The sequence below is a fragment of the Rattus norvegicus genome, chromosome 15 (assembly GCF_021556685.1).
Source record: "Rattus norvegicus strain SHRSP/BbbUtx chromosome 15, alternate assembly SHRSP_T2T, whole genome shotgun sequence".
Lineage (NCBI taxonomy): Eukaryota > Metazoa > Chordata > Mammalia > Rodentia > Muridae > Rattus > Rattus norvegicus.
In genome coordinates, this window is record NC_141548.1 from 28465324 (window position 1) to 28486745 (window position 21422).

The 21422-nt window shown below is 45.3% G+C and overlaps 2 protein-coding genes across 2 annotated transcripts in view; both read right to left on the bottom strand.

Annotated features, from left to right (window-relative positions):
- The window catches only part of Rnase17 (ribonuclease 17), a 52506-nt gene that overhangs the window by 4661 nt on the left and 26423 nt on the right, over positions 1 to 21422 (bottom strand). The window lies entirely within an intron of this gene.
- Positions 8058 to 8928, bottom strand: Rnase3 (ribonuclease A family member 3). The gene is given in 2 exon segments (NM_138902.1): positions 8058 to 8710; positions 8871 to 8928. A coding segment is annotated over 1 exon segment (468 nt). The 5' UTR covers positions 8706 to 8710; positions 8871 to 8928; the 3' UTR covers positions 8058 to 8237.

Consider the following 21422-nt stretch of genomic DNA (forward strand, 5'->3'; position numbering starts at 1 on the left):
TCTCTGTCTGATGTCACAGAAGAAAGCAGCCATTTCAGATTCTGTTGGGTGTGGCATCCAGGAAATTGAGATCCAAACTGTCCAAACTTTTGACTTCTCAGAAGGCAGAAATAAAGATTTTTCTAGGTTGAAAACTGTAAGTCTTTATATTTGCAGTTAATTTAAAAACGTAAAAGGGGCAGAGTACGGTAGCCAGAACACAGATGTGGGCATCAGCTCTCTGCTCCCAATTTGTGACCCTATCTGTTGCTTTGTAGCTCATCTTCCCCCTTTACTGTGACTGTGAACTTCCAGGAAGAACAGTACAAAGCCAAGCACACAGACAAGTCAGCGAGTGGAGACGAGTTAGGCTTATCACAACATTGCTATGGATGACACGATTGAAGAAGCTGCCTGTCCCAGCAAGTTTAGGACCTGGTCATCAGCTCTTTCGGTTAAATGAAAAACATCGAGGTCACTCAGGGTACACAGGGGACAAACAGGCTGTCCCTCCTTAGCTTACCAGCTCTAGTCCCCTGTACCGTTCATCTTCCATTTTCTTCTCCTGCCAGCTCTTCTCCTTGGAGTTGTGGTCCTTTGAGGTTTCTTGTTTTCTCACTATGTCATTCAGGTCAGCCTGAATCTTCTGGCTTTTACCTTCCAGAGTGTTGGAATCATGGCGGGAGCCATGGAGCCCAAATGGACCTTGTGTTGGTCTACTAGAGCTCTCTTGCTCATTTGCAGTGGTACCAAGTGTTAAGGGGTGGTGAGATGACTCAGCTAGCAAAGCCCTGAGAAAAGGGGTGGGGTAAGGAATGAGATCTCAGTGGAGTAAGGGGACACCATGCCTGAAGTATCATATCCCTGTAGGAACAGTCTTTAAATAATCTACTGTAACCATGAGTGTTCACTGGTGAAGATTATTTTAAAAGCTGGTCACATGATAACAGAACCATGCTACATAGGTTCTAGTTCATTATAAAATCACTCCCTCCTGAGCCTTGAAACTCCCTCCTCCCTCCAAAATACTGGTGGTCATTCTGATGTCCCAAGAACATCACAGTTAAAACGCCCTAAGCAACAAGGTGTCGTTATGTGTCAACAAGCCCCTTATCAGAACCCAGATGGTGACAGCAGAATCCATTTCTTCCCCACCCCTCTGTCTCTTCTGTCTTGGTCTATTTTCAGGCAGAAATCCCATGCACATTGGTAAGCTGGTGGTTTTGTGTAAACAATTTTGGAATCAGCTCTCTCACACCAATGAGAACAGAAGAGAGGTGGTGTTAGCAGTGAACTGAAACCAGGATGACCCCTGGAAGGGCTTCCAGGTGGGTCTGGTTTGTATTCTCATTTCATACTCTAGGACCACAAGGTGGGGCCGGGAAGCAAGTGAGAGTTTCCAGAAGCATACTTGGCAGTCAGCAGGTGGAAGGCAGCAAATCCTTGCTTCAGCCATTTCTCAGGGCCATTCTGCTTCAGGTAACTTGTGCAGTCAGTCATGCTCAGCAAACAGGCAGTACCACAGCACAACGGAACCAAGTAAAGTACTAAATAAGTCATCAAATCAGTATCTAATAATTGGTCTTTTCTAGCATGATCTACTCCAGTGGAAAAAGGGTCAAACCCTACTGTCTCAAGCATGAATGAAGTGGGAAAGGTCTCCATCTTTATCCCTCAACACTAAAGACAATGTTTCTCAATGTCAAGGTCTCTCAGCATTTAACACTGGATCCCAGAAGCATGTAGTTCTTGCTGATTACATCACGTGTGGACCAGGAGTCCTGGTCATTAACTCTTCTGTGGTAGCCATCCAGAACTGCCCTTTCCAATTTCATATCTGTAGGAAGCCAGACTTTATTTAATTCAACAGAACCATGATGGAGAACAATACAGATGAAAATCACATCTGGAATCAAGATGTCAGCCTCTAAAGAGATTTTGAGAATATAATCCAGCATCACTTTCTCTCATTGATCTTTTTCTTTGGAGAAGGATGGATATACTAGGCAGATGTGGTGACACGTGCCTTTAATTCAAGCACTAAAGATCAGGAGTTCAAAATCATCTTTGTCTACAGAAAGAATCTGAGTCAGCCTCAGCTACATAAGACCATGTTTCAAAAAACCCCAAGCTACACCCATCTCTCTAATTGGCAAAACCAAATGAAAACAAAACAAAGAAATAGGATTACTTCTAGAAAGTATGGTACTTGTGTAAACATGTACTTTAATAAGTGGTGGATGACCTGATATACATAAAATTCTATTGTTTGGATTTTTAAGGTGAATATGAGCAGATATAGTAAATATAAACAAAAATGTTATGTGAGCCTTTGCAATTTTTTTTAAGACAAGGTTTCCCATGTAGCTTTAGCTGTCCTGAAACTCACCAGGCTGGCCTCAAACACAGAGTTTCTCCTGTCCCTCCCTTCAAATGCTGGGATTAAAAGCCTGCACCACCATAGTTCAATAGCTAGTTCTAGAGTGTAAGATGACACCTTGATTCAAATGTTTGTGTCATCCCCCATCCACTCAGACTCAGATCTCAATCAAACAGGGATGGTTTACTGAACACCATACCCCAAGGCTGATAGATCAGGGACTCGATTCAGACTTGGGAGCTGACTGTGACATTCAGTCAAGATTCTGTAGGGTTTTCTTAAACCTCAGATCTACAAATGTCTGTGCCTAGTTTTTCACCAATCAGGAATTAGGGTCAACGTTGAAAGTTGGTTCTAAGGCTTTGATTTAATCAGGAATCTGTGTGTCCAACGGCTGAAGGTCCTTGTCCACAATTGGTTTTGATCAAGCAATGAAGAGCCAACAGCCAATGACTCAGCAGAGAGAGATGCAGGGATTTCTAGGTTCTCTGGAGAGGGGACAGACAGGAGAGGGGACAAAAAGGAGAGGGGGATTTGCAGTATTTATGGCTGAGAAAGCATCTCTGGAGTGTTTCTTCAAGGCATAGAGCCATGCAGGCTGTAACTGGGGAGTACAGTAGGGCTGTCTTCACCTCTTTCTAGTCTCCACAGCGCTTCCACAAGTTGGCATCCACTAGTGGTGCATACAAGGTCCCACTTTCCCTTCACCATTATCCTCAAATCCTTGATAGCATTAGTCTTTGTCACTTCCTTTCTTCACGACATCCCTGCTGACTGGGAAAAGAAACAACATTCATGACAGCCTTAGCTATTAGGGAAATGTAATTAAAACAACCTTGAGGATCTCTGAGTTGGATCCCACCCTGTCTACAGAGTGAGTCCCAAGACAGCCAGGACTGCACAGAGACCCTGTCTCAAAAACAAAACAAAGCAAACAAACAAAATGGCCCCTCACACCCAACAGCTTGAGGGTCCATCTCACCCCCGTCACCGTGGTTAGCACCAAGAAAACACTGAGCACAATGCCGGCCAGGATCCAGGGAAGCCCAAGCCCTGTTTGCTGCTGACAGGAGTGTAAGCTGCTGAGGCCACATGGAAATCAGTGTGACATTTTTTGCACAATCTACCTTCTGAACCACTGATACCACTGTCAAGTATGTGCCCATTGGTCATAGAGGACTAGAGGGCGAATGTGGGACACATTTGCACATGGAGTTCCATTCAGATGGAAAGAAATCAACTTCTCAAGAAATGGTTGGAACTGGACAATATCTTAAGTGCAGTACTCAAGGCTCAGTGAGACAAGGGTCATGTGCTCTCTGAGATGTAGACCTTTGCTGCAAGCGTTAAGTGTGAGAACTTGTGTTTGTTATTATTCAAGTCTAGGCCTGTGCCAGGACAAAGCACACCGAGTCAACATGGTTCTTTGTGGAGAGGTTTATTGAGAGGAGAGGAAAGGAGGCTGGCCCTGGGCATATGGATGGATGGGGAAGGGGATGGGGAGAGAAGGGACAGGGACAGAGGGGAAGAGAGCAGAAAAGAGAAGAACAAAGAGAGAGCAGGAGAGAGAGGAGGGGGCAAGCAGCCCCTTTTACAGTGTCAGGCACAGCTGTCTGTTGCCAGGCAACTGTGGGGTGGAGCATTCCTGCCTGTTACCAGGTAGCTGAGTGGGTGGAGCTTAGACAGAATACCAATGTTCCTCCATTTCTGGTTTAATTACAAAAGCAAATTAGAGATGATGGTAGAGCAGGAATAGGGTCATCGTGATCTCTGACTACTTCCTGCTTGCTTTGGGGCAACGTGTCTCTAGAGAACCTAGAAAAATGGGTATGGAATGTTGTCCAGTCCTAGAGTTGGCTGGCTGGCTGTTGTCGAGGGTCTGTGGAACACTTCGAGGACAGGTCAGAAGGAACAGGTTCAACAGAAGCTTCTGTGTCTCTGACAGGAGACTGGAACCTCTGGAGGTTGCTTCTCTGGAGCTGTCCTGACTGTAGTAAGCACCTGGACTGGACAAGATGCTGGCACACACATATATATTGATTATAGGCAGAGAATAAGATTAATTGCATTTGAGAGAAAAGAAATTTTTTTCTTAGATGTACATTGGAAACCCAGAGAAATCCCACCCTTTAGAATAGGTATTAAGTGGGAACTTTTGGCAGATATACTTATCTGGGTGGAGTCTATTTGGTCCATGAGAGGTGGGTCTCAGTGGGTTTTCTGTAGCTTCTAAGTTTACAAAAGAAATAATAACATTAGTTAACAACAAGAACATTCTTTTTTTTAAATATTTATTTATTTATTATATATGAGTACACTGTAGCTGTCTTTAGACACACCAGAAGAGGGCATCAGGTCTCATTACAGATGGTTGTGAGCCACCATGTGGTTGCTGGGATTTGAACTCAGGACCTCGGGAAGAACAGTCAGTGCTCTTAACCACTGAGCAATCTCTCCAGCCCAACAAGAACATTCTTTAAGATGAGCTTTTTGTGGAACAGAAGGAAGAATTTGCCCCTCAGAACATGTCCTGGGTGTCTTAAAACGGTTTGCCACAACAAAAGACAGAGAAAGCAGTTTCCAGATCCTATTTGGAAAGGCTGTTTGGCAACAGAAGAAGACCTCCCAGACTCGGGGGTCTACTGGAGAAGCTGGTAGAGGACTTAACATGTCCGTGTCAGCCGATTGGCTGACTAGAGGAAGCAGAAGAGCTGCAGGCCAGCTTAAGTTGAGGCAAATGGGTGAAGCAATATAGAAGCTCACAACTTGTCTGGAAGATCCCTTCCCAATATGAGAACAAGACATGTTAGCCCTACCAAAAGGGAATGGGTAAGAGGTGCACCCCCAAAAAATGTAACTCAGCAATGGGGATTGGTGAGGATGGTTAGGTTACCTGCTACCCTAACAATGGGGGAAAAATTGGAAAGAAATACGGATCCCCAACACTCTGTTAGTACCAGATAAGTGGCTCCAGTGTCCACGAAGAAGGAGATGGGCTGTCCACATACCATGATGATTACCCAGGGCTATGCTGGTGATAGCAGTGGTCAGGTCCAGGGAACTCAGGCCCTTTCAGTCGTCCATAACCAAACCTAGAAGATCAGCTGGAGGGTTATCTGATTTGATGTCCCTGTCCTGCACAACACAAGGGCAATCAACAGCCCAATGTCCCTCTTGATGGCACCTAGGACACGGCCCCTTGGCTTGCAGAGGTTAGGGAAAGTCCGTATCTAATGACCTTGTTGACCATGCTTGTAGCAGGAGCCTGGTGGTCACTTAGCCTAAGAAGGCCAGGAGTTCCCGGCAGCGGCCGAGTCTGGTCAGATAGCCTTGGCCAGCATATGGTATTGTAGTCTGCGAGCCTTCTCATCACTTCTGTGGAACACTTAAAGGCCAATGCCTGTGGGGGCAAGCAGCCCATTTTATAGTTTATAGTGTCACGCACAGTTGACTGTTGCCAGGCAACTGTGGGGCAGAGCATACCTGGCTCTTCCTAGTTAGCTGTGAGGGTAGAGCTTAGACAGAATATCAGCAATGCTAGTGCATCTGAGTAAACAAGACACAGAAAAGAGTCACCAGGAAAGAAGGCTTTGAGGGAGAAAGTGCTAGAAAGAACTCTGTCCCAGGAGAGTGCTATTGTCAACAGTGAACTTCTCTAGAGCATGGGGTGTCTGTGGTGCTGGCTAGAAGAAAATAGAAGTCTTAGATGACAGTTTAACAGGGATACCTAGCCCTGTCACCCTGCTCCCAGGCAGAAAAGGCTGTGGATATTGTGGCTGGAGCATGTGGCTGGAGAGGGTGGAATTGGGAGGGAGAAAGTGATCCCAGAATGCAGGGCAAGGAAATGCTGTGGCCCCCAGGGTTGGTGGTGGTATTTGGCTGGTTTGGTTTTGCCTTTTGCAGTTGGAAACAGGGACTCAAGTATTTGGAGCTACCCTCAAATTCACACTTTAGCCCAGGCTGGCCTCACGTTCCCCATACTTTTGTCTCTACCTCAAGACACTGGGATTATGGGATGCTCTGTCTATGCAGCACTAGGGACTGGACTCAGGATGCTCCACATGGTCGGCAAACACTGCCAACTGGACTACACCCTCAGCCCCTCCATGCTTTTGTCACTCCAGACCATCATGCCTGCTCTACTGTACTGCATGGATCCAAGTCCTACTAGGCTTGGAGATGAACTCATGATTGGAACCCACACTTCCAGTTGTGCCTTCCCGAAGTCACATTCTGTACAACACAGTGGTGATGTTAGGTTGTATCAGCTTCTGATGTAGCACACTTCCTCTGAGCACTGCCAAGAATCCCTTCCTTTTTGACCTCCCTTATCAGGACCTGAACTTCATGGATTCCTGTCATTTACACCGCTGCTTCTCTCTGTGAAGGCTAGGAGACCTGTCTGCCCAAAACACACCTGGATTCCCCTTTGTGTTAGGATTCTTTCTGGTCCCTGCACACTCTGCAGGAAGCTTGACTTCTGAATTTTCTGCTGCTTACGTTCTGTTGGTAATTAGATAATTTAGTACACATTGAGAGATGTATTCCCCATGTGTTAGTTTTGTTATGATTAATGGTGAATCTAACTGTGACCTCCCAGGAGAGTTGAAGTAAATTTAAGATATATACCAGACTAGAAAGATTCTTGAACGGACAAAACTTGATTTTTATTAGGTTTTAGAAGAACCTTTAGCCAACCAAATTTAACATAAAATTGCAAACAGTTTTTTGTGAGTTCAAATCCTGCCTGGTTTACATTCTAAGTTCCAGGACACCTAGAGGTACATAGTGAGACCCACAGGCTGTACCCAATTTCGCCTGAAGTCAGTGGATTATGTTAACCAATGAAGTTTCCCAAACTTACCATTCTTGTGAAAAATGCAGATTCCACGCACCAACCTGAAGGACAGCATCTGCATTTACTGCTCCACAGGAATGACTCCCCTGCAGCCCTGACTGTGGTCCACTGAGAACAAGAAGTACCACAATGGTCCAGTGGTGGAGAGAGGCCAAGTATTGCATCTGGGGACCCAGAAAGGAACAGCCAAATGGAAGCTGGAGATTCAGACTGAAAGACAGAGGTACGGACATGAGGATGTCACTGCTCTGCTACACTCTGTATCTGTTACTGCATGGAGGCTCACTGGCACATCTGGTGATGCTGGGCTCGCACATGTCCTTAAAAGGATAGCACCTTCCTGTCTGAAATGATCCCTGACTAGAGTTCTGTCCTCAGGACTCAGGGCAGAACCTCTCATCATTCATCTCTTTTCTGTGTGGATTCCATGCCCCTTATCTTGGACTCTGTGCCTTCCTGGTTTCTGTTGAATTGTCTCACAGTTGACCTCTGAGGACAGCCATGCAGGGAGAGGGCAAGGGGTAGATAGCCTCACTGAGAGATCCCAAATCCCTGGTCTCCTCTCCCACCCACTTCTTCCCCACAGACAAACTTGAGGGAAGATTTCCTGTAGGAATGTTCTGGAAAGATGCCAGATTCATTTGTTTCCAGAATGCTGGTAGCATTCATTTGTTTCCGGAAACTGGGAAGATGCCTCAATTAGTATGAGGCCCTGCCTCTACACACACACACACACACACACACACACACACACACACACCACACACACACATTATGTGTGTGTGTGTCTCCGGCTTCCTTTCTCCCCACCCTTGACAGACACAGAGACACTAGAGATCTAGATGCATATGCAAAGGTGTTTATTGATTACAAAAATCTGTTAAGCTATACTAAAAGGAGTCAGGGACAGGTTTCATGAGGACAGGAGCTGATATGCAGTGCAGACAGAGGAACTGGATCTTCACTACTGTGATCTTGGCAGGAGCCGATGAGCTCAGGTACAAAGTGCTGGCACCGGAGCTAAAATATCCTATCCAAGTGAACCGGAACCACTGGATACATGGGACTGTCCCGTGGAGTCCTCGGGTCACAGCCAACTGTGTAGAACTTCCTGGATCTTGTAGTTTGGTATCTACATTGGGTATAAATCCTTGCCGGAGTTGTGAGGTTACAGAAAGTTATAGATACCCGATATCGACTGTTATGACAATTTCTATATGTCCTGTTTCCACAGGGGATGTTTCTATTGCCACACACACCAACAACACTAGCAAAACTTGTATGAAGAAAAGTATTTATGTCCTTACAATGTCCTGTGAATCTGTTTCTGTGTCGCATTGCATCATTACATCGGGGATAAGCCCTATTATAGATGTGCTGGATTTCAAACCACTGGGAAGGGGTTGGTGGCTGGCATGAGGCAAGCATCAAGACAAGTCCCAGCGACAGAAGGAGACAAAGTCTGGACTCCAGCAGCTTCAGACCCATGTTTCCTGTGAGAACAGAAGAGAAGTGACTACTCTCACCTTAGCTCACTTTGCCCTCTCTCTTCCTGAAGGCCCTCTGCTGTCATTAGGTCCATGGTGCCACGTCTCCTGGACACTGTCCCATCACTGCCCCTCCTGTCCCAGACCCAGACAGTCAGTGTCTTACCCAGTGTGCGTTGTGGCTCCTGTGGAACTGAGTGCTGGCTGTCCTGGAAATCAGAGGTAATGGCTGAGCTCCACTTGGGCCCACAGATATGGAGCAGCCCTGTGGGTGGAGCCTGTGCGTCAGAGTCTTCAACGTGCAGAACCCACAGATTGGTTCACTGCCTGCTTGTGCAACCGCCTTCTGTTTCTTCCTTGGCCAAGCCACAGGGCTCCTGGGTGCATTGTAGGGCATCAAATTCCAAGCCCTCTTGTGCAGGGCAGTTTGAAGTCTGAATCTGAACTCTACATAGAAATCTCTGTGTTGCCTGTTGACTGACTGCAGACTTCATGACTGCTTTCAGTAATGGACAGACCAAGTTTTCTATTGCCTGGCTACAACTTAGAAACAAAGCCTTGGGAAGCCAGCATCATAAGAGAGATCTACATTTCTTTCCTTTATTTTTAAAATTCTATGATGTTGGATGTGCAGAGATGGCTCAGTGGTTAAGAGCTCTTGCTGCTCTTCCAGAGGACCCAAGTTTCCTTTCAGCCCCTATGCTGGGTGGCTTAAAACTGCCTGTAATTCCATTCCAGGACATCTGATGTCCTCTAATAGCGTCTGTTGGCATGTTGATACACATGAACACAGACACACAGAGACACATGAGCACAAATAAGTCGTAGGGATGGGTGAGATGTCAGCGGTTAAGAGAACTTCCCTTCTTCTGGATTTCTTCCCTTCCAGAGGACCCCAGTTTGTCACCCAGAGGTCACAACTACAGATAACTCCAGCTCAGGAGTTAGTACATGTATATGCATGGCACTGTACCTGCACAAGCACGGCACATGTGAGTATAGAAACATTTGAATGCAGACATATGTGAAAGTTAAAAAATAACCTTTAAATATTGCACTTAAAAATAATACCGGCAGCTCTCTGCTCCCAAACCCTGTGGGAGAGAGACCTCACCGCCTGATCAGGTGGGCACTCCTGAGGCTGCAGATCGGAGGAGACCACCAACACTACCCACCCCTGCCCACATCCCTGGCCCAAGAGACAACTGTATAAGGCCTCTGGGTTCCCGTAGGGGAGGGCCCGGGAACGGCAGGACCCCTGCGCCTGAGACACCGCCGGAACCTGAAGGAAACAGACCGGATAAACAGTTCTCTGCACCCAAATCCCATGGGAGGGAGAGCTAAACCTTCAGAGAGGCGGACACGCCTGGGAAACCAGAAGAGTCTGCACTCTGCACATCCAGACGCCAGAGGAAAACACCAAACGGTGCACGGAGTCTCCCGGAAAGAGCGGCGCAGATCTTCCCGGCTGCTGCCACAGCAGAAAGGACTTAGGCAGTACCCCACGAGCAAACTTGAGCCTTGGAACCGCAGGTAGGACCAACTTTTCCCCTGCAAGAAACCTGCCTGGTGAACTCAGGACACATAGAGGCAAAATTCCTCTAGGACCGGGCACTTCCTGTGTTTACCGGAAGTCCCACACCCGCGGATCCTGGCCCGCAGCAGCTCTCTGCTCCCAAACCCCATGGGAGAGAGACCTCACCGCCTGATCAGGTGGGCACTCCTGAGGCTGCAGATCGGAGGAGACCACCAACACTGCCCACCCCTGCCCACATCCCTGGCCCAAGAGGAAACTGTATAAGGCCTCTGGGTTCCCGTAGGGGAGGGCCCGGGAGCGGCAGGACCCCTGCGCCTGAGACACCGCCGAAACCTGAAGGAAACAGACCGGATAAACAGTTCTCTGCACCCAAATCCCATGGGAGGGGGAGCTGAACCTTCAGAGAGGCGGACACGCCTGGGAAACAAAAAGAGACTGCACTCTGTGCACATCCAGACGCCAGAGGAAAACACCAAACGTCATCTGGAACCCTGGTGCACGGAGTCTCCCGGAAAGAGTGGCGCAGATCTTCCCGGTTGCTGCCACAGCGGAGAGGACTTAGGCAGTACCCCACGAGCAAACTTGAGCCTTGGAACCACAGGTAGGACCAACTTTTCCCCTGCAAGAAACCTGCCTCGTGAACTCAAGACACAGGCCCACAGGAACAGCTGAAGACCTCTAGAGAGGAAAAACTACACGCCCAAAAGCAGAACACTCTGTCCCCATAACTGGCTGAAAGAAAACAGGAAAACAGGTCTACAGCACTCCTGACACACAGGCTTATAGGACAGTCTAGCCACGGTCAGAAATAGCAGAACAAAGTAACACTAGAGATAATCTGATGGCGAGAGGCAAGCGCAGGAACCCAAGCAACAGAAACCAAGACTACATGGCATCATCGGAGCCCAATTCTCCCACCAAAGCAAACACGGAATATCCAAACACACCAGAAAAGCAAGATCTAGTTTCAAAATCATATTTGATCATGATGCTGGAGGACTTCAAGAAAGACATAAAGAACTCCCTTAGAGAACAAGTAGAAGCCTACAGAGAGGAATCGCAAAAATCCCTGAAAGAATTCCAGGAAAACACAATCAAACAGTTGAAGGAATTAAAAATGGAAATAGAAGCAATCAAGAAAGAACACATGGAAACAGCCCTGGACATAGAAAATCAAAAGAAAAGACAAGGAGCTGTAGATACAAGCTTCACCAACAGAATACAAGAGATGGAAGAGAGAATCTTGGGAGCAGAAGATTCCATAGAAATCATTGACTCAACTGTCAAAGATAATGTAAAGCAGAAAAGGCTACTGGTCCAAAACATACAGGAAATCCAGGACTCAATGAGAAGATCAAACCTAAGGATAATAGGTATAGAAGAGAGTGAAGACTCCCAGCTCAAAGGACCAGTAAATATCTTCAACAAAATCATAGAAGAAAACTTCCCTAACCTAAAAAAAGAGATACCCATAGGCATACAAGAAGCCTACAGAACTCCAAATAGATTGGACCAGAAAAGAAACACCTCCCGTCACATAATTGTCAAAACACCAAACGCACAAAATAAAGAAAGACTATTAAAAGCAGTAAGGGAAAAAGGTCAAGTAACATATAAAGGCAGACCTATCAGAATCACACCAGACTTTTCGCCAGAAACTATGAAGGCCAGAAGATCCTGTACAGATGTCATACAGACCCTAAGAGAACACAAATGCCAGCCCAGGTTACTGTATCCTGCAAAACTCTCAATTAACATAGATGGAGAAAGCAAAATATTCCATGACAAAACCAAATTTACACAATATCTTTCTACAAATCCAGCACTACAAAGGATAATAAAGGGTAAAGCCCAACATAAGGAGGCAAGCTATACCCTAGAAGAAGCAAGAAACTAATCATCTTGGCAACAAAACAAAGAGAAGAAAAGCACACAAACATAACCTCACATCCAAATATGAATATAACAGGAAGCAATAATCACTATTCCTTAATATCTCTCAACATCAATGGCCTCAACTCCCCAATAAAAAGACATAGATTAACAAACTGGATACGCAATGAGGACCCTGCATTCTGCTGCCTACAGGAAACACACCTCAGAGACAAAGACAGACACTACCTCAGAGTGAAAGGCTGGAAAACAACTTTCCAAGCAAATGGTCAGAAGAAGCAAGCTGGAGTAGCCATTCTAATATCAAATAAAATCAATTTTCAATTAAAAGTCATCAAAAAGATAAGGAAGGACACTTCATATTCATCAAAGGAAAAATCCACCAAGATGAACTCTCAATCCTCATCTTCGGTTGGTTTATATACAAGTGTGCAATTTCTAGGCTTGAAAGTAAAATGATGCTATCTGGTGCTGGATAGAGGAGCCTTATTTTTTATTATGGCAGCTTGCTATTTTTGTAACATGGTGATTTGGTTGAACACAATAAAGTACAGTAGTAACTGAAAAAAAAATACCAAACCCTTTACTCAAGGCATACTGCACTGTATTCTTCTGATCGGTTCCTGTATAAGGTTCCCTTCTGCATTTCCAACTACATACATTTGACTCCAGAGCTAGGACTAATGGTCTAGGCTTATGGACCTGCAGGAGAACACTGCTCTATGTAAGATGTCCAAGAACATATCAGCCAATAAAAAAATACACTAAACCCAACAGAATATTTACTTCTGTTGTTCCTTGTGCTGGGATTTGAATCTGGGGCCATGTGCAATCTCGAGAATTCCAACCAACTAACCGCACACTTCGGTTATGGGGTACAGCCAGAGTTACACCCTAGTAGTAAGGCCTTAGCTTTTCTTCCACACTTGATGACTATCATAAGGTATTGTCTCAAGAAATACTTCCTCAGTTGACCTCTAAACCACAGTGAGTATTTGTTGGTGTCCAAACTGATAGACAGATGTCTTGTTGGGCAGAGATGTCTTTTCTATTGGTGAGAGGTTATGTACAAATCTTGGAATTTCTTGAACCTTTGGATCCTCTTACAAGGACTACTCTTGACAGACAGATGCCCGGGGTCAGCATAGTATTTGACACAGCCCTGCCAAGTACTCAGGCTGTATGTGGAAATGACAGTGCACAGCATTAATAAGATTGTCACAGTAACTGTTTCATAGGGACTGATCATTTGAGGGTGCTAAGAAGAGTGTGTGTGTGTGTGTGTGTGTGTGTGTGTGTGTGTGTGCGCACTGTAGAGAACACTACAGAACATGTAGAAATCAACTTATCCACTCATGGACTCATGCAATCAACAGACTCATAACTGGAGGCCACAGGACAGAGAAGACCAGTGTTGAGAAGGAGCATTAGTCTATGCACCTCATTTGAGAGATGGAGGTGAAAGGCTGGAGGCCAGACTCAAACGCTGTCATGAGATAATGCCAGAGAGAGAGACAGAGAAAAAGACTGTTCCTCTGAGGCTTTAGCTTTTTGAACATTTGCCATTGTCTCCTTCATGAATCCTTCCTAATTCTTTGATGGGAGAGCTAAGACTGCTTGCTCCTCCTAATCAGCTTCCCCAATCAACAAGTTGCCAGAGTGGTCTCAGGCTGTCCCACGGTGCAATAGCCACGTTCTCTGCATCTCCAAGAACAGACTGAGAAAGTCACTTGTTACTGTGTGATCGGGGTTCATTTCCACAGGTTGTAGGTCTCTCTAATAAAGGAATTTTTAAATATATTCAGAAGAAAGCTCATTTGGTTAGAAATTAGGAGAAAACCCAAGGAGAGGCAGGCAAGCTGGGCATCCCAGCAGGCACTAAGAGGGAAACAGAGAAGGCAAGAAAGACTTGCCTTCTAAGTGTGAGGCAGCAGTGTGTGTCAGCAAACAGCTGTGAAGAGCTGTGTCCAGACAGAGAGAAAGCTCAGGTGTGGGGCAGGGGGATGCTTAGGACTTTGGTCAGTATCCAAAGGGAAAGTTATGCTTTTTAGTTAAAACTTGGGAAAGCAGGCGGCTTCCAAGTGGTTTGGTCACTGCTTGGATTCTCATTGAGGGGATAATTCTTCTTGCCCTTGGCGTGACTTCAGGTGACTCAGCTTCCTGAAGGAACAGTCCCTGTTAGAACTTAGCAAACAGTGCAGGGTCAGAGACAGCAACTGAGCAGTCAGTCACCCTCCAGGTGATCTTTATTAGCAGAGCCTCAGAGCCACAGGCAGCCATGATTGGGCCTTGAAATGGGAGACTGTGAGAGGCAGCACACCATGGCCATAGGCAGCCAAGGCGGGTGGGGTGGGCCAGGAGTTGGAGATTTTCCTTCAATTCCTCAGGACAAGGAGGCCATCTGATCTCTGGAGCAGATCCAAGGGTCAAATGTCAGCCCAGAGATGGAGGAAGAGTTCAGATTTCTTTCTTTGGGTCGTTGAGGGGAACCAGCTTTTCCTTAATGGGCCTGAAAAATCCCATTGGGGTTCATGGGAGGTGGGATCCGAAACTAATTATGACAGGGGAAGAAAAGGTCTTCAATAGCCTCAGAGCCTCACATGACTCTCTGCACAGCTAACAGTCATCGAGCTATGCAGACTCTGTGATCTGAAGAGGGACTGAGTGGCCTTCTTCTTGCAGCTCCTTGTCATTCCCGGAGGAGGACTTGAGAGAGCGCCCTATGCAGCATGGAAGCCTTAGATGAGGGGGCTCCACCTGGTCTGTCCCTGCTGAGCATGGGAGGCAGGCTTTGTTCTCCACAGATGTCAGCTGGGAGCTAGACCAGCACTCATCAGGCTTCTTCCTCTGAAGAAGGCTGGAGCTGGCAGCGGGCATCAAGGTTACTCAGGGTGCACGGGGGAACAACAGTCTGTCCCTCCTTAGCTTACCAGCTCTAGTCTCCTGTACCGTTCATCTTCCATTTTCTTCTCATGCCAGCTCTTCTCCTTGGAGTTGTGGTCCTTTGAGGTTTCTTGTTTTTTCACTATGTCATTCAGGTCAGCCTGAATCTTCTGGCCTTTACCTCCCAGAGTGTTGGGATCATGGCTGGAGCCATGGAGCCCAAATGGACCTTGCCTTGGTCTACTAGAGCTCTCTTGCTGATTTGCAGTGGTACCAAGTGTTAAGGGGTGGTGAGATGGCTCAGCTAGCAAAGCCCTGAGAAAAGGGGTGGGGTAAGGGATGAGATCTCAGTGGAGTAAAGGGAGACCTTGCCTGAAGTATCATATCCCTGTAGGAACAGTCTTTAAATAATCTACTGTAACCATGAGTGTTCACTGGTGAAGATTATTTTAAAAGCTGTTCATATGATAATAAAAGAACCATACTACATGGGTTCTAGTTCATTATAAAATCACTCCCTCCTGAGCCTTGTAACTCCCTCCTCCCTCCAAAATACTGGTCGACAAGCTGATGTCCCAAGAACATCACAGTTAAAACGCCCTAAGCAACCAGGTGTCGTTATGGGTCAACAAGCCGCTTATCAGAACCCAGATGGTGACAGCAGAATCCGTTTCTTCCCCACCCCTCTGTCTCTTCTGTCTTGGTCTATTTTCAGGCAGAAATCCCATGCACATTGGTAAGCTGGTGGTTTTGTGGCAATCTTTTCTAGAATCAGCTCTCTCACACCAATGAGACCAGAAGAGAGGTGGTGTTAGCAGTGAACTGAAACCAGGATAACCCCTGGAAGGGCTTCCAGGTGGGTCTGGTTTGTATTCTCATTTCATACCACAAGGTAGGGCCGGGAAGCAAGTGAGAATTTCCAGAAGCATACTTGGCAGTCAGCAGGTGGAAGGCAGCAAATCCTTGCTTCAGCCATTTCTCAGGGCCATTCTGCTTCAGGTAGCTAGTGCAGTCAGTCATGCTCCAGAAACAGGCAGTACCACAGCACAACTGAACCAAGTAAAGTACTAAATAAGTCATCAAGTCAGTATCTAATAGTTGGTCTTGTCTAGCGTATTCTACTCCAGTGGGAACAGGGTCAAACCCAACGGTCTCAAGCATGAATGAAGTGGGAAAGATCTCCATCTTTATCCCTCAACACTCAAGACAATGTTTCTCAATGTCAAGGTCTCCCAGCATTGAGTGATTGATCCCAGTAGCACGTGGCTCTTGCTGATTACATCACGTGTGGACCAGGAGTCCTGGTCATCAACTCTTCTGTGGTAGCCATCCAGATCTTCCCTTTCCAATTTCATATCTGTAGGAAGCCAAACTTTTTTTAATTCAACAGAACAATGATAGAGAACAATAGAGATGAAAATCACATCTAGAATCAAGATGTCAGCCTCTGAAGAGATTTTGAGAATATAATCCAGCATCACTTTCTCTCATTGATCTTTTTCTTTGGAGAAGGATGGGTTTACTAGGCAGATGTGGTGACACGTGTCTTTAATTCAAGCATTAAGGATCAGGAGTTCAAAATCATCGTTGTCTACAGAAAGAATCTGAGTCAGTCTAAGCTACATGAGACCATGTTTCAACAAAAACCCAAGCTACACCCATCTCTCTAATTTCCAAAACCAAATGAAAACAAAACAAAGAAATAGGATTACTTCTAGAAAGCATGGTACTTGTGTGAACATGTACTTTAGTAAGTGGTGGATGACTTGCTATACATAAAATTCTATGGTTTTGATTTTAAGATGAATATGAGCAGATATAGTAAATATGAACAAAAGTTTTATGTGAACCTTGTCAAGTTTTTTTAAGACAAGATTATCCCTGTAGCTTTAGCTGTCCCAAAACTCACCAGGATGGCTTCAGACTCAGAGATTCTCCTGTCCCTGCATCCAAATGCTGGGATTGAAAGCCTGCACCACCATTGTTCAATAGACAATGCTGGGTCTAGGGTGCAAAATGCCACCATGATTCAAATGTTCCTGTCATCCCACAAACCACTCAGACACGGATCTCAGTCAAACAGGGATGGTTTACTGAACAACACACCCCAAGCCTTATAGATCAGGGACTCAGGTCATACTTGGGAGCTGACTGTGACATTGATTCAAGATTCTGGTTTTTTTTAAACCTAAGATCTACAAATGTCTGTTTTCATCAATCAGGAATTAGGGAAGAAGGACCTCTTGAATAACATGTCTTTGTCATAAATTTATCCTGTTCCAATGGTTGGAGTATTCAACTGTGGCAGGGGACTTGCCTTGTCTAACATTCATGTCTTAACTTGCCAACCTGGATGTCAGTTACCGTATATACTTTCTGGCAGGCAGGATGTTAGTCACAGGGAGCTTTTGCAAACTTAAATTTTACTTCACCACTACTCAAAATGGAAGTCTTTTTTTATTCTTTTCTTTTTTCAGAGCTGGGGACCGAATCCAGGGCCTTGCGCATGCTAGGCAAGCGCTCTACCACAGAGCTAAATCCCCAACCCCTCAAAATGGAAGTCCTAATGTAAATAGTTTCAAGTGTCTCTCTTACATTGAGGTCCATCCCAGGGGCAGCTTATAAAGGCAAATACCATAAGGGCTTACACAGGTGCAGGAGGTGCTGCTGCGTGTTGGTTGGGGTCCAAGTGTCTTGTGAGTAACTACACAAAGCAATTCTATTGACTTTTATCATGATTTCCAAGGGCATGAGACATAACAGAAGATGTAATCATCGAGGGCATGAGAAAGTTTCCTAGAAACAGTAGAAACAACACATGAGAAAGTTCCCTCATAATATTAGTAACAGCATAAAATGTCAGCCTAGCTTGGAAACAGTGACCTAGGCCTTAACATTTCACCTAGGCAGGGCTATTTTACCTAAGTCTTCACAATTTGCATCCTGCTACAAAGAACTATGGAGATAATGGGGTGGGTGGAGTGAGGTGGTGGGTCCACCAGCAAAGGCCCTTGCAATTCAAGTCTGGTGAACTGAGATTGATTCAGTGAACCTATGTGAGAGGGGGAAAAGCAAGTAGATTTCACAAAGGTGACCGCTGATCTCCACATCCCCCTATAACAACTAAACAGAAGTTTAAAAGAGGGACCAGTGGTTAAGTTTATCAGTAAATTGTTAATCTGTTCTGAGCTCCAGTAGGAGCATGCATGGCTCTGTACCCCATCAAGACCTCTGGATTCATGAATGAAAGACACACACACTGCCAGCTTATTTATGATATGCCTTACCAGCTCAATGTCTGAGCACTTCCAAACTCTCTGGGGCTAGCACACACTCCCCTCTGTATTCCTGAGTTAACACTTTCTAAATCCCCAACATGTCACCCTTTCTGTTGGAAATTGATTCTACAGATGATCTTAATTAGACTTCCCCAAAATCACACAGGAATCTTTGTGTTCAAACGCTGAGGGTCCCTGTCCCCAATTGGTTTGAGAAGGGGGTGGAGGAGGTGGCCTTTGAGGCCAAGGCTTGAGGGTCCCTAGCCTGGCCTCATGTCTTGTTCATGGTCTGCTTTCTGAACATGAATATAATGTGACTGGCTATTTTCCTACTACGATGACTTCCATGCCTGCTGTCATAACTTTGACAGAATGCTGGGCTGTGTCCCAATGTCTCCCTGGAACTGAAAGCCAAAAGGAACCAATTTATTTTTCAGGTTGGTTTTGCCCTATTTGATCACAGCAGTTAGAAAGTAACCAAGGAAGTAGGTGTTTGCTTTCAAGCTGGAGTAGCAAATCACTGGAAATTGCCAGTGATACGGTCAATCCTCCAGGATTCAGGGAAAGCCTTTTTGGCTTCTTTAACCACAAGAAACCATTGTACAGTATATAGATGATATTTGTATACACTTTGGCACTAGGAAAATCTGAAACCAAAATATTTTAGCATTTTGAGCCTTCTAGCCTCCTGTTACCAAAACTACCAGAAAAGGCCCAGATAATTCTGCGAAAACTACCACATTTGGTATGGATTTCAGTTTCTACAGCTGTATAATAATCTTATTGTATGTTTGAGTAAAATTGAATTAATTATATGAAAAATAAAGATGGACGTTTCTCATTTAGAGGTTGCTGAATTTTATTGAATCTGGGTGCTCAATTTTATTTTAATGGGTAAAACCTCTTTCTGGGGCTATCAAGAACTCAGACTTGGGTGACCATAGCTGGGATGGTAAATTGGAAAAATCCTGAACCAGATGAAGGAGGCAGAAAGACAAGACCTTGTCCTTAAGATATTAGTTCGAACAGTTGGGGACAGTATGTGACCTATAGTAGATTTTTTAAAAAAAGAAATTAGATGTTGTAGCACCAGAACGACCCCTGTCCAAAAGCTCTGGCAGCCATGGCACTGCTAGTCCAAGAGGCCCCCAAGCTCTTTTGAAGGCAATGACTTGAAGCTCTCATTCCCCACCAAGCAAAGTCTCTAATAGAATTAAAGGGCTACATAGGATTAACTGGAAATAAACACCAGAGGAGCTTCCTAGACAACTAGAGGTGACTACGAAAACACAGAGTACACCCAATCTGCTTCACTTATGCCCATGGTAGTGACCTCCTGTCTGGTACACTGTGTGCTGAGACTATAGCCTCCACATGTGCCAGCCAGGCTCACTTAGGATTAACCTGTGGATAATCGTGGGGAGGAAAGTTTTCTGAAAAGCAATTTTAAGCTCTAATATGGGGACTCATTCTAGGGAAAGAAAGAAAAGACTAACTTCTATATTACTTTTTAAGGCCCTCTGCTGTTACTAGGTCCACAGTGCCACTTCTCCTGGACACTGCCCCATCACTGCCCCTCCTGTCCCAGACCCAGACAGTCAGTGTTTTACCCAGTGTGCGTTGTGGCCCCTGTGGAACTGAGTGCTGGTTGTCCTGGAAATCACGGGTAATGGGTGAGCTCCACTTGGGCCCACAGATATAGAGCAGGCTCTGTGGGTGGAGCCTGTGCCTCAGAGTCTTCAACGTACAGAACCCACAGATTGGTACACTGCCTGCTTATGCAACTGGCCTTCTGTTTCTTCCTTGGCCAAGCCATGGTGCTGCTGGTAGCATTGTAGGACATCAAATTCCAAGCCCTCTTGTGCAGGGCAGTTTGAATTCTGAATCTGAACTCTACATAGAAATCTCTGTGTTGCCTATTGACTGGCTGAAGATTTCATGACTGTTTTCAATAATGGACAGACCAAGTTTTCTATTGCCTGGCTACAAATTAGAAATAAAGCCTTGGAAAACCAGAATCATAAAAGAGATCTACATTTCTTTCCTTTATTTTTAAAATTCTATGATGTTGGGGTGTGCAGAGATGGCTCAGTGGTTAAGAGCACATGCTGCTCTTCCAAAGGACCCAAGTTTCCTTTCAGCACCTATGCTTGGTGGCTTAAAACTGCCTGTAATTCCATTCCAGGATATCTGATGTCTTCTAATAGCATCTGTTGGCATGTTCATACACATGTACACAGACACACAGAAACACATGAGCACAAATAAGTCTTACGGATGGGTGAGATGTCAGTGGTTAAGAGAACTTCCCTTCTTCCAGATTTCTTCCCTTCCAGAGGACCCCAGTTTGTCACCCAGAGGCCATAACTACAGATAACTCCAGCTCAAGAGTTAGTACATGTATATGCATGGCACATTTACCTGCACATGCATGGCACATGTGAGTGTAGAAAGATTTGAGTGCAGACACATGAGAAAGTTTTACAAACAATAACAAAACCCTTTACTCAAGGCATACTGCACTGTATTCTTCTGATTGGTTCCTGTATTAGGTTCCTTTCTGCATTTCCAACTACACACATTTGCCTCCAGAGCTAGGACTAATGGTCTAGTCTTATGGACCTGCAGGAGAACACTGCTCTATGTAAGATGTCCAAGAACATATCAGCCAATAAAAAAAATACACTAAACCCAACAGAATATTTATTTCTGTTTTTCCTTGTGCTGAGATTTGAATCTGGGGACTTGTGCACTCTCGAGAATTCCAACCTACTAACTACACACTTCCGTTATGGGGTACACCCAGAGTGATATCCTAGAAGTAAGGCCTTAGCTTTTCTTCCACACTTGATGACTATCATGAGGTATTGTCTCAAGAAATACTTCCTCAGTTGACCTATAAACCACAGTGAGTATTTGTTGGTGTCCAAACTGATAGACAGATGTCTTTTTGTGCAGAGATGTCTTTTCTATTGGTGAGAGGTTGTGTACAAAACTTGGAATTTCTTGAACCTTTGGATCCTCTTACGAGGACTACTCTTGACTGACAGATGCCCGGGGTCAGCATAGTATTTGACACAGCCCTGTCAAGTACTCAGGCTGTCTGTGGAAATGACAGTGCACAGCA